The sequence below is a fragment of the Anabrus simplex genome, chromosome 9, assembly GCF_040414725.1.
Source record: "Anabrus simplex isolate iqAnaSimp1 chromosome 9, ASM4041472v1, whole genome shotgun sequence".
In the NCBI taxonomy this organism is placed as follows: Eukaryota; Metazoa; Arthropoda; class Insecta; order Orthoptera; family Tettigoniidae; genus Anabrus; species Anabrus simplex.
In genome coordinates, this window is record NC_090273.1 from 106,375,975 (window position 1) to 106,393,574 (window position 17,600).

General features: G+C 41.4%; 1 protein-coding gene across 1 annotated transcript in view; it reads left to right on the plus strand.

The window, feature by feature from the left end:
* nompC (no mechanoreceptor potential C) overlaps window positions 1-17,600 on the plus strand; it is a 653,999-nt gene that overhangs the window by 108,003 nt on the left and 528,396 nt on the right. The window contains exon 2 of the mRNA XM_068229166.1: window positions 13,374-13,475. Coding sequence (XP_068085267.1) covers window positions 13,374-13,475 — 102 coding nt within the window. The remainder of the gene's footprint in view (window positions 1-13,373; window positions 13,476-17,600) is intronic.

The following is a 17,600-nucleotide window of genomic DNA, read 5'->3' on the forward strand; positions in this document are numbered from 1 at the left end:
TTCTATTGCTGGCATGTGAGGAGTCGCGCTGCGACGCCCCAGTGCGCGAATTTCGCTTCACCATGTATATAGAGAGCTGCACAGACCATGTATCTGTATAAAGAGAGCTGCACAGACCATGGATCTGTATAAAGACAGCTACACAGACCATGGCTCTGTATAAAGAGGGCTGCACAGGGCGTGGATCTGTATGTACAGGCAGCTACACAGACCATGGATCTGTATGTACAGACAGCTACACAGACCATGGATCTGTATGTACAGACAGCTACACAGACCATGGGTCTGTATGTACAGAGAGCTACACAGACCATGAATCTGTATAAAGAGAGCTGCACAGACCATGGCTCTGTATAAAGAGAGCTGCATAGGGCGTGGATCTGCATATCATGGCCATCCATCAATACATCACATCACAGCCTGTACTGTTGCTACGAAACATCGCATCACACATTTTACTGAAAGATATTTATGATCATTTGATTTTCCCCACGTAACATTTATTATTTCTACACTTTTTACACTCGAAGACTCAGTCTCTTACAATACTTCTCAAACAATCTTCAACACAAAGATTGTCCCCATTCTCAAGTATGGACTGGAACTAACTAACCTGGGACAAACTGCGCACGAAAGACGTCCATGCTCTAAAGAGCGTCGAGGCTCGCTTCTTGAAGGTTACAGTAGAGTGTCTACACACACTCCCTCCAGTCGTGTACGTGTTTGATCGAGAAACCTTCTTGACAGATGATGTCAGAAGGAAACTTGATCTGACCTACAATTCTAATTCGGAAAATTAAATAGGCAAAAGAAGAAAGAAAAGAGAAGACATCTGGGGAAGAATTTTACACGAAGGAGGCAATGATGACCCAGACCAGGCGCTCCGCCACTTCGTAACGTCGCTGACGATCCATAGATATCACCTGAAGATAAACGGAAATCACTCTTTCCACGGATCGACGATACTTGTGCGCGTATTTTATTTGATAATATCTGCGGATACCATATGTACAAATCGGAAGATATCAATGATAAGCTTCTGCACAAAGTGGCAGTCAATATTTATAGTTTGTCTTTCGCACATATAAGTCTCTGTTCAAAAGGCGCTATTTTCACTCTAACAAAGTTGTGAGAAACTGAAGAAACGTACAGTGCTGGCAAAACGTTTAAGGACACCTGTCAAAAGCAGATAATCATCTACAGGCCTTAAACATTGTGCTAACATACATTTTTTGGCACTGGAGCTAAAAGTACAGGAGAAATGCCACCCATTAATGAAAACCAGAGGTCTCTAGCTCTACCCATTTCCAATTTAAGGTAGTTTTTGTAAGTTAAGGCATGCTTAAAAAGTCATATATTTATAACAAAATAAATAGTAACTTGAAAACGGTTTGAGCCAGTTTTCTGAATTTTGTTACACAAGCAGGTGTACCAGGTAGAAATCAACCAGTCATTACTAAAAGTCATTTAAAAATCTGTATTAAAATTTTAGGGGTGTTGAATGTTTGCTGAATTTTATGAAAAAGAGATAAAATGTAGGAGGAAGAAAAATAATTTTGAATTTCCCTCCATATGATGGCCATGTAGCCAAAGGCTTTCTAGCACATTGCTGTGACCCAAGGAGAGTTGTTAGAAAGATGGCTACATGGCCATCATATTGAGGGAAATTTAAAATTATTTTTCTTCCTCCTACATTTTATCTCTTTTTCATAAAATTCAGCAAACATTCAACACCCCTAAGATTTTAATACACATTTTTGAATGACTTTTAGTAATGACTGGTTGATTTCTACCTGGTACACCTGCTTGTGTAACAAAATTCAGAAAACTGGCTCAAACCGTTTTCAAGTTATTATTTATTTTGTTATAAATATGACTTTTTAAGCATGCCTTAACTTACAAAAACTACCTTAAATTGGAAATGGGTAGAGCTAGAGACCTCTGGTTTTCATTAATGGGTGGCATTTCTCCTGTACTTTTAGCTTCAGTGCCAAAAATGTATGTTAGCACTATGTTTAAGGCCTGTAGATGATTATCTGCTTTTGACAGGTGTCCTTAAACGTTTTGCCAGCACTGTATAATAAAAAGGCACATTGAACATACCCATATTCAGATGTGGCACAGCTTTTAAGGAATTACATATCTCTGGTCTGGATTGCTCATTTCATTCGATAATTTTAAACGACTGTAATGCATGTGAACAAAACACTGAATTTTTTTGAAGTGGAAACATAACCCTTTGAACAGGCACTTCTCAAATGATAAGGTAAATCCGGGACAGATGCCGCCCCGGTAGAGATGCCGCATACACTGTAGCTAAAGGTTCCCATCGTTACAGCTAGATGGCAATACGTGTGGTTTTTCAGTTTCTAAGGAAGAACTACTGTCTGCGAGTGTGACGAAATTTGCTCGTATATTACGCTAATTATAGCCGATATCTTGAGGCGAGTACACGTTTCCTCCTGACAAAGTTTTTCCGTGTGTTAATTTATTGTATATTAAGTTGGCTTCAAATGCTTAAATCAGACGTTTTTAGTACAGTAGACGTCAGAAGCATAACTGTAGTTGACAGTAAGCTAATTTTGGGCCATGATAGCCTTGAGGTATGACAACAGGAGGGTGCGGCGTCGCTCCCTGATAGTTGGGAGAGTTGCCGCACAACAATCCGGGTGAGATGCCTCATTGCTATCAGATTCTACAAGCGATCTGGAAACATTCAATACTATTCAGAGTGTACCGGTATTTTATTCGAATATTTTATCGTTTCACAATTTTTAATATACATAATCTATTTTACTGATTTCATTGGTAACGTTATTTTATTATATAAAATTATATTATTTTCAGAAATAAAAATTTGCGACATGCCTGCTCAGTATAAAAGTAAGGGCACTGTTAAAAGACCTCAATAGACAGAGGAACATTTAAGAGAGGCTGTTAAAAGACTGAAAGCCAAGGAAATACTGATCAGGGAGGCAGAATAATGACGGAACGAACACTGAAACTTAGAATGCAGTCAGGAAATCTGGGAAAAGGCTCTCTGGGTCCAGCAGGTACAGCTACTTCAATAATCACCGAAGTCAAACTGATATTCAAAAAAGGATGACTGTATCTAGTGTTTGAGTTACAAACAGTGGCTGCATGAATCTTGCTCCACATATAACGACTGTTGCAGCAAGATTGCTAGAGAACAAAGTTTTAAGAAACAATCTGTAAAAACTTGTACGAGGATAAACATCAGTTTTTGATTCAAGAATCCTGCCTTAGACATGTTTTCAAATTACTATGTCAGGACAGAATTATATTCATTATGATTTTGATGTTTCCTTTATATAACACGACGGCCCCGTGGTGTAGGGATAGCGTACCTGCCTCTCACCCGGAGGCCCCGGGTTCGATTTCCGGCCAGGTAAGGGAATTTTCTCTTGACCTGAGGGCTGGTTCGTGGTCCACTCAGTCTACGTGATTAGAATTGAGTTATCTGACGGTGAGATGGCGGCCCCGGTCTCGGAAGCCCAGAATAACGGCCGAGAGGATGCGTCGTGCTGACCACAGGCTCCTCGTAATCTGCAGGCCTTCGGGCTGAGCAGCGGTCGCTCGGCAGGCCTGAGCCCTTTCAAGGGCCTCAAGTGCCGTGGGGTTTTATATAACACAGTGAAGAATCCATTGCACATGCACATTCATAGTAAATCGAAATTTATGATTAATTTAATGTTGTAAATTATCAGATAGATTCTTTTACCATTGAATGATTATATTATGTGGATATAATTGTCTTGTAGTACGTTCTAGTGTTCGGTTATATTAAAGTTGAAGAAATTGGCTTAAATTTGATTTTGTCATTAATTATTTTACTTGCGGCATCTCACCCGAGCAAAGTCGGCATCTATACCGGGATCCAGGGAGAGACGCCGCAGATGCAACAATTCCTTTGTTCCCTCCTTTCTCCCATTTACTTTCAATTGCCAATATTTTGTTCATCCCTGATCAAATGTACATGTTTTTAAATTATGCTCGATGAATTTGCAACAATTTTTAAAGTAAATATACTGAGATATAACAAAAGACATAAAAAGTGCGGCAACTCTCCCGGAATTACCCTATGTATTTTATGGCCACTTCCGCTGCAATAAATTATTCTTATTAATCATTCTAAGAGTTGAGCAACCTTTTTGGAAACCAATCTCTTCTTCTAATACAGGACGTAATTTAAATATTTTGAATTTATATTATCCAAGAGTTGTATCGTTGGGTTTAGAAAGCAACATATTGCTGAGTTAAGGAGGTACTACCAACACGATTTGAGTCATTTAGTTATTGGTGGCGTCACCAGATGCCACACTCCTTTCAGCAGTGTAGGATGCCAATACTGTAGATATTCATAGTGGTACCACTGTCCTCGATAATGTACATGCTCCACCCATGCTTCGCTATAGCTTGTCAGTGATTGGTAATAATCGGGCTAGTTAGGAATAAAATGGTTTCCGTGATCAGTGAAAAAGGTACACATCTTCAAGTGTATGAAGATCACACATTTATAAAAGAATATTGAACCACATCATCGGTTGCAAGCCTAGAAGCTCTAAGTACACATTTATATATAAATTATCACTTAGAGTAACTGTGAAGGAAAAACTGATTCAGTTTTCATTTTCTGTGTTTGAAAGCACTTCATGCAATTTATGAGCATATTTTCATTCAGTTTTTGCGCAACGCACAATGCATTACATAAAATATTTTCACCCAAATTTGATACAGATTCTGACCATAACCCACAACTCCAACATCCCCATTTGATAAGATGTATGGCTGGAACTCATCATCATCATCATGATCATCATCATAATCGTCGTCGTCGTCCTTTTGTAGCAACGAATTCCGTATTGCTTTTTAGGTTCTTAAGTTTTGAGCAATTGCTCTCATCTAAAATCGATCAACACTTTGCAGTGACAAACATTTTACTGTACGTACTCTGAGCCGTCATACTTCTGAGCAGACACATTCCCTGCATGACAATCTGTGTATTAACCAAGGCGTGGAGAGTACGGGCTGATAAGGTTCAACTGATCGGTGACGCATGGGGCCTCTTCTGTCATGATGGCAGTTACCTTGACAAATTCCCCGACAATAAACTCACTTAGATTGCACTCGCTGGTGAAGTCCTATAGTTTAAAATTTATACTGATTCAGAGACAGTGTTTCTCAAGATCACATTATAATCTGTCTTTGTCGTTGCCCTAGACACATATAAAACACACTTCCATTCTCACCAATCTCCACATTTAATAATGAATTTTCCAACACCGATGTGAAAGTAGTAGAAGTTGGTCTTTCACTACTGAACTCTCGCATTTCTTCCAAAGTTAAACGCACTCGGTTCAACATAACCACTCCTCTGATATCGCTGCTTTGATTATCATCGGAACCTGATGATTCAGAAGTTTTAAAACGCTAATGCTCATTGTATACATAATTCACATTTAACAAACATGATTAAAATTGAAAACACCTACATAGGTAGAAGGCGTGACTATGTGTCTTAATGTTACAATAAAACCTGACAAAAATATGATACACACTAAGTTTCTTCTTATCTAAACAATCCTCTTTGTGGAACTTCTTAGAATCCCCTTCGCTTATTTGCAACCGACTGAGGAAACAAACGATATAACGTAATAATGTATGAATGGTAAAAAGATTAGTAATGAGGTTTCAACACGCATTTGATAAAGCCGTCTGCTTGCGTGCAGGTGATAATAAGAAAGCCAGCAGGTGCTCAAGGTCACGATACATCAAGCAACTAAATTTCCATTTTAAAATTGTAGAATGTTTCACGGAAAGGAAAAACAAACCCACACAGTCTCTGAGCTGAAGTTTATAGAGTTCAATGCTCGTTAGTTACTGAAATTTAAGATTAGCTAAAATAGGAAATAAACTTCCAAAAAAAAAAAGTTGTGTAAAATTTCGTCTTAACTCAGTTGTGATTTGAGGAGAATTTGAAAATAAAGTGAATAGAAATAAACAGATAATAATAATCAATTACTTTGTACAAGTACTTTTCAAATAATAAGCAATAATTTCTAAACAATGCAGCTGTCATTAATGATTTGGATACATGATACATTTTATATACGGCTGCAATCTTTCACTTTCATTGTTCATACTTTGAATTACATTGATCGTTTACTGAAAGGAATAAAATGACAAGGAGGAATTCAGTTCGATGGAAATTTAGTAAGCAGATCGGTCCTTTCTGATGATTTAGTATCAAAGGGAGATGGCGTTTGAAAATGTTTAAATTCTTTAAATTTTTAGATATGAAATATCTATGCTTATGCTCGAAATACGATTATTAATTGGTTAATCAATCTAATGTTTGAGTTCTTGCAGGAGCCACGCCAACTATATATAAATATTTATATATATTTATATATATAACTATAAATATATATTCGATTACACTCCTTAATATTGCTCTTGCACTATCCTAGTTAGCGAACGGCAGATCTAGTGTTACAGTTCCGTGTCACCTACAGAGTTGAAAAGAAAAAAGGTAACATATTCCAGTAACTAATATATATTCCTATAAACGAGTATTTACTCCAATTATGAATATTAGTCTACAAATTCCATTCCAAACCATTTCTCTTTTGGTGAGGTAAAGAGAAACCACTCCTGTTACTCCGGTAACAATGCCACTTGCTGTTACCAAAGCCGGTATAACTTCACACGAACACAGTCAGATCTTATGACGACGATGGAATAGAACAAGGCTAAGACTGGGAAGAAAATTATCGTAGACTTAATTAAAGCATATTTTGCTGATATAAAAATAGGACATTCAGGAAAACTATCTCCAGGAATGCCCGTAATAGAGTTAAAAACTAGAATTTCCCGAATGAAATCTAATAGCTACCTGGCTCGAACCATGCGTCTAACACATTCGATGCCTATTATATTTCAACGAAAGCAAGCTTGTATATTTACGTGACTGTTGATATCATAGCAGCCTCGGGACATCAAGTGTTTCATGAAATTCGAAATACATGAAAGAGATTTTTCACTTAAAAATCCCATACGCATTGACGGGAATTCGAATCACAGTTGCCCTGATGAGAACCCCGAAACAAATGTTACTCGAATACCACGTCCCCACTTTCTAAAATTCCAAAGGGAAATCTTTATTTCACACACAAGTCTAGTATCTTGTCCGATATTGAATGATGTCGAGAATGGGTGCGACCTATATTTAACGTAACTCGTTCTTCCCGCTAAATATAACATCTGGTGAAGACAAGAAAGTTGCCAAATGTTTCTGAGAAACTAAAATGTATCTAGGTTACATCCAAAAGCATCAATCATTATTAGGGTAAGGATAGGTTTGACCACGATATCATCAGTAAAGTGGTGGTTACTATGACGGGATTCACGGAGTTTCTTTGTTCCATTTCATCTCTAATGATATAGCTTAGCTGCCCTCGGCCGTGATAAGACAATTGGTAGAGAAATCAGAGACTTCAGCGTGCACTAACAATACAGCACTGTGCATTGAAGAAACTCCTGTTGTTGTTTGAGCTTGTTTTGTCTTCTTCTTCCTGGTCTTTTCTTCAATGTATTGGGTTCGGTACTACGTGTGGAAATAGAACAGTTTTACGGCTGGATGCCCTTCCTCTCTCCAACTCTATATAGAAGGAAATAATCACTATTGCATGATTCTGTGGTGGTTGGTAGAGTGTTGTGTGTACATAAAGGGAAGTGCATTAGATGAACTCAAACACCCAGTCCCCAAGCCAGAAGAATTAACCACACGTAGTTCAAATACGCATGCGAGGGCCGTGATTAGCTCAGTGGCTTAGCTGATAGCTTCCCACCCAGAAGGCCGAGGTTCGAATACCGATCCATCCTGGGTTGAGATTTTCATCTCAAGAATCACGTAGCGTCAGGGAGGTCTTAAACCCCCAGCCAAAAATAAAATAAAATGAGCCTGGGTGGCTTTAGCGACCTCAAAAATGCCTATGCGTCTAGGATTCAAACCTGGGCCCTCTGAACCGAAGGCTGACCGGTCTAGGATGATAAAACTAACGGCTGTGAGGATTCCTCGTGTACTGGGCGAGTTGGCCTTGCGGTTAAAGGCGCGAATCTCAAAGCTTGCATGCAGGAGATACTGGGTTCGAGCCCCACTGTCGGCAACCCTGAAGATGGTTTCCGTGGTTTCCCATTTTCACACCAGGCAAATGCTGGGGCTTCATTAATTCATTAATGACACGCAACTTCCTTCTCACTCCTAGGCCTTTCCAATCTCATCGTCGCCATAAAACTTGTCTTTGTCGGTGCCATGAAAACAAATGGTAAAAAAGAAATCCTCGCGCTGACCACACGTTACGTCGTAATTTGCAGGCCTTCGAGATGAGAAGCGGTCGCTTGGTAGGCCAAGGCCCTTCGGGCCTGTTGCGCCATGGTTTTCTGTTGTTTTCCAGAAATGTTGTACAGATGTTTCCCACTATTTGATGTAAAATACAGTATATCATTATTTTGCTACCGAGCTTGATACCTGCAGTTGCTTAAATGCGGGCAGTATCGAGTATTCAAGAGATATTGGGTTCGAACCCCACTGTCGAGGACCCTGAAGATGATTTTTCCTGGTTTCCCATTTTCACACCAGGCAAACCACACGTAGTTCAAATACGCATGCGGGGGCCGTGATTAGCTCAGTGGCTTAGCTGATAGCTTCCCACCCAGAAGGCCGAGGTTCGAATCCCGATCGATCCTGGGTTGAGATTTTCATCTCAAGAATCACGTGGCGTCAGGGAGGTCTTATACCCCAGCCAAAAATAAAATAAAATGAGCCTGGGTGGCTTTAGCGACCCCAAAAATGCCTATGCGTCTAGGATTCAAACCTGGGCCCTCTGAACCGAAGGCTGACCGGTCTAGGATGATAAAACTAACGGCTGTGAGGATTCCTCGTGTACTGGGCGAGTTGGCCTTGCGGTTAAAGGCGCGAATCTCAAAGCTTGCATGCAGGAGATACTGTACATTATTTCAGGCCACGTATGCTTCCTTCCCATTCCTAGCCCTTTCCTCTCCCATTGTCGCCGTAAGTCCTATCTGTATCGGTGCGAAGTAAAGCAACTTGTAAACAAAACAAAGATTGCTTGTGGTTTAACGTCACACTAAGTACAGGTTTCCGGCGACGCTGGTAATGGGAAGGGCTAGAACCGGGGAAGTGGAGCCCATCGAGTTAATTGCTTTTTCTTCTTCTACTTTTTGCTTTACGTCGTTCAGATACAGATAGGTCTTATGGTTACGGTGGGTTAGGAAAGGGCTAGGAGTGGGAAGGAAGCAGCCGTGACCTTAATTAAGGTACAGCCCCAGCATTTGCGCGGTGTGAAATTGGGAAGCTACGGAAAACCATCTTCAGGGCTGCCGACAGTGGGGTTCTTACCCACTATTTCCCAAACGCAAGCTCACAGCTGTGTGATCCTAACCGCATACGTCAATTGCTCACTGTCAGAAAATGGTAAGCCATAGAAGAACATCTTCATAACCACTGATTGCGGGATTCGAACCTGTTACCTTCCGAATGCAAGCTTATAGCTACGCAACGCGGACGGCGTAGTCAACTCACTCGGATGAAAAAAAATAACTTTGTAACTCTCATTAAGATGTTTACTTAAATAGCATGCAGGAAGATATATTAATCTACTCTCAGGACTGGGGCCGATGACCTAGATATTAGGTCCCTTTAAACAACAAGCATTATCACCATCACTCTTGAGACTGATTTTCAAGTAATTATTGGTGTCTAACACTAAGAAAACTATGACTAATGCGAATCAACAAGATTTATAAGTTTCTTTCCTGGAAAGAACCAACTTTAAGTTTCAAACTTTTTTATATGGTAACTGTCCCAGTCATAAGCAACATAAAGCATATCAATATTTCACTGTAATAAAAATGTACTTAACCTCAATTCAGTGTGGTCGTGTGAGGGAGCACCAAGTAGCGCTATGGCTTGTACAGAAATGAACGACTAATGGTGCATTGCTGGACGGAATCTGTAAGCGAAAATCCTAGGTCCTGTCATTCTTTCGCTCCGTCAACACTTTCATTTTTAAAATTTAATTTATTTGGCATTCGGCAAGTAGCCATGCAGCCAGCAAAACATCATGGAAAAAATACATAAAAATACTTGCCATATATACAACTAACACTATATCTAAAATGCATTCAACAGATGAAATATCTCAATACCAAGGAAATGCAACTCATTTTACTCACTTCACAACGCACTCAGATATTTCATTCAGATCTGCAGATCAGTCATGCGTAAACATTGGGCAAGTTCGTACCTTATCTTCTTAGTAAATATATTGCAATGGTAGGAAAAGGGACATGATTATGGGCCAAAGTTTTCATATAACACACTTCATGCCTGTCGATATTTACTGCAACCGAGAATGATGTAGGTAAGATGGGCAATTTCCTCTTGATCCTTGTCGCACATAGGAGAATACAGTATTCTAATTCAACGAAGATGGTTTGGGTAGCAGCCATGACAGGGACGGATGCGAATGGTGGACGTAAGGTTGCGCCTACTAAGACGTAATTTGTCAAACCAGGATCGTGTTGGTACGTGAGGCTGATGGGCAGTGTAGTGTCGTCCTTTAATCTGCTGGGTTACGTTCCAGTCATTCGATCAGTCATTGTGAGATTTACTGCGCAGTAATGGTGTGAAGTCCGTATACGAAACCGCCATAGCGTGATAGTGAACACTTCCAAATCCACTTCTACTTCCTGGCCTTTTTTCAATTATCAACTTTCAAGTAGACCCTACATTAATCACAGTTCTACGGCCCGATGCCCTTCTTGACGGCAATCCTATGTACAGAGATATATTCATTATTCCTTGTTTCAGTGCTCATTGGTCGTGCGGTGTGTTATGTGAACAAACACTTACACCCATTCCCCGAGTCAGAGGAATTAAGCATAACAGTTAAAATTCTCGAACCGTCCGGGAATCGAACCCAAGGCCTTCTGAGCCGAAGGCCACTACACCGACTACTAAACCCAAAAATCAGACACAAAGAATTCCGTATGTAGTCACATAAAATTTGAACTCGCAGCACAGTGCGTTTAAGTCTTAAACGCATGGTGTAGCATACCTGTAACAAGACCCAGCCAGTTGGACACGTGATTTAGGTCACTTAGCTGTGAGTTTGCCTTCGGGAAGATGGTGGGTTCGAACCAGACTGTCGACAGCGCCAAGATGGATTACCATGATTTCCTATTGAAGGGCAGTCAAATGCTAGGGCTGTATCTTAATTAAGGCCACAGTCCGGTCCCTGCCGATCGTAGCCCTGTTCTAACTCTTCGCCGCCTAAGACCTGACTGTGACGATGCGACATAAAATGTAGGTAACTGTAGAGGGAATTTTGTGAACTAGTGCGCGCTTTCAATGTCCTCCAAGATGTTACACAAGAGAATACTTTTGACATTAATTACAATAGCAAGGATTTTTATGTAGTAAAATGAAATGGCGTATGACTTTTAGAGCCTGGAGTATCTGAGGACAAGTTTGACATGCCAGTTGTAGGGTTTTGAATTGACTCCTGTAGGCGACCTGCACGTCGTGATGAGGATGAAATGGTGATGACGACAACACAAACACCCAGCCCCCGTGCTAGCCAAATTAACCAATATGGGCAAAATTCCCCACACTGATGGGAATCGAACCCAGTACCCCTCTGGCCAAAGGCCAGCACGCTAACAATTTAACCATGGGTCCGTATGCATTAATAGATTACAATGCAAACTTACTGAAGCAAGTAACAAGTATAGTCTAGCCCGTACAACGGTTAAGCTACGAGTATTGCATAGACCTTAGGGGTATGGCCCATCATAACCCCTAGAATTTGTTACTCTCGCTACACTTCGGAAGAGCGGGTAGACGACATTTCCTAATAACCAAATTAGTTCGCATTCTAAACTTACTGCCTAAAATTTCGGGGTTTATTAATTACTCAGTGGTTGGCTGCGCTGTGGATCTACAGGAAGAGGTTACATCAGTCTGCATTGAGTTGAAGGTTGGCTTTCGTTTTCCTCGTTAAACACCATTTTCCGGACGAGTTGGCCGTGCGGTTAGGGACGCGCGGCTGCTAGCTTGCATCCGGGAGATAGTCGGTTCGAATCCCACTCTCGGAATCCCTGAAGAGGGTTTTCCGTCGTTTCCCATTTTCACATCAGGAAAATGCTGGGGCTGTACCTTAAGGCCACGACCGATTTGTTCTAACTCCTAGGCCTTTCCTATTCCATCGTCACCATATACCTATGTGTGTCGGTGCGACGTAAAGCCACTGGCAAAAAAGACAGAGAATAGAGACTCGATTAAAGATCACTGGCCCAAGTGGAATACCAAGTGAAACCGATGTATGCAATGGGTCCATATTTGCTTGTTGCACAAAATGTGATGTGATTCTTTAATTTAACGAAGACAAGATATGCTACACAAGTTTTCGGTAGTAGCGAGGACTGATTACCCTGATATTTTGTTTATCCCAAACTGAGAATTTGTCTACAACTTAGTTAATGAATGAACATTAATATTATTTACATATAAAAATGTGCTATTCATTTTACCTTTGAATCACAGTGCGAGAAATGATAAGCCTATCCTACGAGTGTGAAAAGGTTAAATGTTCATACTGTAAAAAATGTTCTCAGAGAAAACCGTAATTTAATTTCATCGACTGCAAATGTTAAACATTAAAGATCTTTATAGGCCGACCTTTTCAGTCCTGAAATTCCCAGCGTTTCGCCCCAGTGCAGCAGTGGGCTCATCAGTTGGATTGCCACACCTATCCAAGGCGCTGGCGACTAGTGCGCCGTTTAGGAACCACTGCAAGCCTCCTACTGTAAGTAGGATAATGCAGTCTTGGATATTTTTACTATAAAATTGACCTACTTCTACATTTGTACTTTTCATAAATGAATTTCAGGACAACATTAACAATAAAATGACACCTTGGTTTCTGCGCTACCTACTTGGGGAAGCTTTCCTCTGCCATACCTTCTGAGAGCATTTTTTAAATCTGGATATCGATGACACGATTTAAACATTAAGAAGCCTGGTTCAGAAAAGATCACCGAGTTATGTGACTCTGGCGAATTTTTATAATCCATTTTACAGTACATATGGCCAGGTATCTTTACATATTCAGAAGCTTAAGGTAGCTGATTCTAGATGTTTATATAGTAAATTTCTGTTGGTCTATATTTTCTTTAAATAGTTAACGGATACATAGCTGGAGTATTGTATGATGTGTCAATGTAAATACCTACGCTCTAAATTGTAATCGGTTATTCTTGTTTTCCAGGTGACAGGCATGACACCGCTTATGTACGCAGTCAAGGATAACCGAACGGCCATCTTGGATCGTATGATCGAACTGGGTGCAGATGTCTGTGCGAGAAACAATGTGAGTACGAATAATTTACTTACACATTCTTTATTTGCATATACTGTTGTATTAACATTGCTTTTGTTGCATACAGTACTTATTTTGTTTCATAATGGGGAAAATGTTTTGTTCCATAACCATAATTTTGAATATTGGTCAGTGACTTGAGTTCTTCTACCGAAAAATATGTGAGTAACTTAACACATTTTCTTCTTTCTAAGATTTTATAGCAGACGTTTCACAATACTATTCTGTCTAGAACCACTTCCTCAGAGAATGAGATTATGTGAACCATTATCTGATCCTGTAATCATTAAGAGGGGAATTTCTCAGGCACTATTATTATTATTGGCCACGACGACTTCGATCTAGGAGACCAGCAAGTGTAGTGGCCGGCCAGCTCTTGAGGGATAATTTTAATCTAAACGAGAGCTGGCGGAATGAGTGGTCAATTTCAACATCCGGAACAAATGCTCATGACCTAAATATAACCCAGAAATGAAGGGATTCGACCTCCCAAGAAAGCTATGGTGTCGCCTCAACAGACTGAGAACTGGACATGGACGCTGCAATTTCTTACGCCATAAGTGGGGTTGGATGGATTCTCTAATGTGTGATTGCAGTGAAGAGAAGACCATGGACTATTGGACTATGTCATCCTACGCTGCCCTCTTCATGCCTACTCCGGAAGCCCCAGAGATCTGTTTCATCTTTCAGAAAGTGCTGTAGAGTGGCTGAAACACTTGGACCTGGACTTAAAAATTTGTAGTTATAATCACCATACAATTAAAATAAATAAAAATTTGACCTTTATGTTCTCTTATATATACTGTACAGTATATACTGTAAGTGATATAAGTAAAGAACTGGAATCATAAATAAGGCATTTATAATGTCTAGAATAATGAATTAATTACAAGATGGTGAGCAACTGCAACATGACCTCGATAATGTTGTGAGATGAACAGCAGGCAATGGTATGATGATAAACGAGGTTAAAAGTCAGGTTGGGAGTTTCACTAATAGGAAAAGTCCTCTGTTTCAATTACTGGGTTGATGAGGTTAAAGTTCCTTAAGGGGATCACTGTAAGTATCTAGGTGTTAATATATGAAGAAGATTTTCATTGGGGTAATTACATGAACGGGATTGTAAATAAAGGGTTCAGATCTCTGCACATATGTATTTAGGGATTATAATAAGGATATAAAGAAATATACATCTCTGGTAAGACCCTAACTAGAGTATGGTTCCGGTGTATGGGACCCTCACCAGGATTACTTGATTCGAGAACTGGAAACATCCAAAGAAAAGCAGCTCGATTTCTTCTGGGTGACTTCCGACAAAAGAGTAGGTTTGCGAAAATGTTGCAAAGTTTGGGATGGGAAGACTTGGGAGAAAGGAGACGAGCTGTTCGACTAGGTGGTATGTTCCGAGCTGTCAGTGGAGAGATGGCGTGGAATGACATTAGTAGACGAATAAGTTTGAGTGTTGTTTTTAAAAGTAGGAAAGATCACAATATGAAGATGAAGTTTAAATTTGAGAGGACAAATTGTGGAAAATAAAAGTTTATAGGAAGAGCAGTTGGAGACTGGAATAATTTACCAAGGGGTATGTTCACTAAATTTCAAAATTATCTGCAGTTATTTAAGAAAACACTTGGTAAACAACAGGTAGGGAATCTACCACCAGGGCGACTGCCCTAAATTCAGACCGGTGGTGATTGATCGATTCCTTCATTTACGCAGTAATCATCGTGTTCTGCACTATTTACGGAACATTTTTGAACTTAATATTAGGCCCTTGCCATAGACGAGGAGCAACTGACCAATTGCCCTGCTCAACTACTTTGATGACTTTTATTTAATCCACTAGAGTAAGAAATGAAATTGTTACACTTAATACTCTGACGTATTGCGAGCTATGCGGAACATGGTTGAGCGATATATTGCCTGAACTCCGCCCAAATCATGCAGATGCCAAATTAGGGGCATAGCACCTATGACCTGTTTGAATGTAATCTGTATTGACTACCTCATGATACCGGAGCAGGGCGTTGTTCACATCATTCCCGACACTTCCCCGGCCTCAATCTCTCATCGACCCATTACCCAAATTAGATCCATGTATCTTAATACTAACCTGAGGCGTGCCCAGGAACATCAACTAGAATCTAGGTAAATCTTTATGTATCGTGATCCATCTCATAAAACGGAATAGGATCATTATCTCCAGTGCACACTGACTGACAGAGCAAATGCAACACCAAGAAGGAGTGGTCAGAACTTTATGCCAATTGCAGGGTAGACTGACGTCACTGAGGTATGCTCATGATGTGAAATGCGCCGCTGTGCTGCACACGTAGCGAACGATAAATGGGACACGGCGTTGGCGAATGGCCCACTTCGTACCGTGATTTCTCAGCCGACAGTCATTGTAGAACGTGTTGTCGTGCGCCACAGGACACGTGTATAGCTAAGAATGCCAGGCCGCCGTCAACGGAGGCATTTCCAGCAGACAGACGACTTTACGAGGGGCATGGTGATCGGGCTGAGAAGGGCAGGTTGGTCGCTTCGTCAAATCGCAGCCGATACCCATAGGGATGTGTCCACGGTGCAGCGCCTGTGGCGAAGATGGTTGGCGCAGGGACATGTGGCACGTGCGAGGGGTCCAGGCGCAGCCCGAGTGACTTCAGCACGCGAGGATCGGCGCATCCGCCGGCAAGCGGTGGCAGCCCCGCACGCCACGTCAACCGCCATTCTTCAGCATGTGCAAGACACCCTGGCTGTTCCAATATCGACCAGAACAATTTCCCGTCGATTGGTTGAAGGAGGCCTGCACTCCCGGCGTCCGCTCAGAAGACTACCATTGACTCCACAGCATAGACGTGCACGCCTGGCATGGTGCCGGGCTAGAGCGACTTGGATGAGGGAATGGCGGAACGTCGTGTTCTCCGATGAGTCACGCTTCTGTTCTGTCAGTGATAGTCACCGCAGACGAGTGTGGCGTCGGCGTGGAGAAAGGTCAAATCCGGCAGTAACTGTGGAGCGCCCTACCGCTAGACAACGCGGCATCATGGTTTGGGGCGCTATTGCGTATGATTCCACGTCACCTCTAGTGCGTATTCAAGGCACGTTAAATGCCCACCGCTACGTGCAGCATGTGCTGCGGCCGGTGGCACTCCCGTACCTTCAGGGGCTGCCCAATGCTCTGTTTCAGCAGGATAATGCCCGCCCACACACTGCTCGCAACTCTCAACAGGCTCTACGAGGTGTACAAATGCTTCCGTGGCCAGCGTACTCTCCGGATCTCTCACCAATCGAACACGTGTGGGATCTCATTGGACGCCGTTTGCAAACTCTGCCCCAGCCTCGTACGGACGACCAACTGTGGCAAATGGTTGACAGAGAATGGAGAATCATCCCTCAGGACACCATCCGCACTCTTATTGACTCTGTACCTCGACGTGTTTCTGCGTGCATCGCCGCTCGCGGTGGTCCTACATCCTACTGAGTCGATGCCGTGCGCATTGTGTAACCTGCTTATCGGTTTGAAATAAACATCGATTATTCGTCCGTGCCGTCTCTGTTTTTTCCCCAACTTTCATCCCTTTCGAACCACTCCTCCTTGGTGTTGCATTGTCACTGTCAGTCAGTGTATTTCAGGGCGCTGAGAGAAACTACTGTAAAATTGAAGTGACAGAAGATCGTACATCATACAGGGTGGTTGAAATAAAACCGGTCTGAAAAATATTTATAAGACTGACACGGAATTGACCCTTGTCAATGAACAGAAGAACAGGCCATTAGAGGAAATGCTGGAAATAGCGATTTCGATGCACCAATCAGTTGCTGTCAAATGTCTGCGTGTGTGCATATCCCGTATCTCTCGAGTACGTTACTGCATCATTACGTGTGAGTGAGTGAGAGGACCAGACGTGTTTAGTGACCAGTTGAGTGCAACAAAAATGGTGCTCACGATAAAACAACGCGTGTTCATTGTGAATCAAGTCAATAAAATCAATAAAATCAATCAATACTGATCTGCAAATAGGCCAGTCGCTCAGGTGGCAGATTCCCTACCTGTTATTTCTCTAGCCTTTCCTTAAGTTATCATCATCATCATCATCATCATCTGTTTACTCT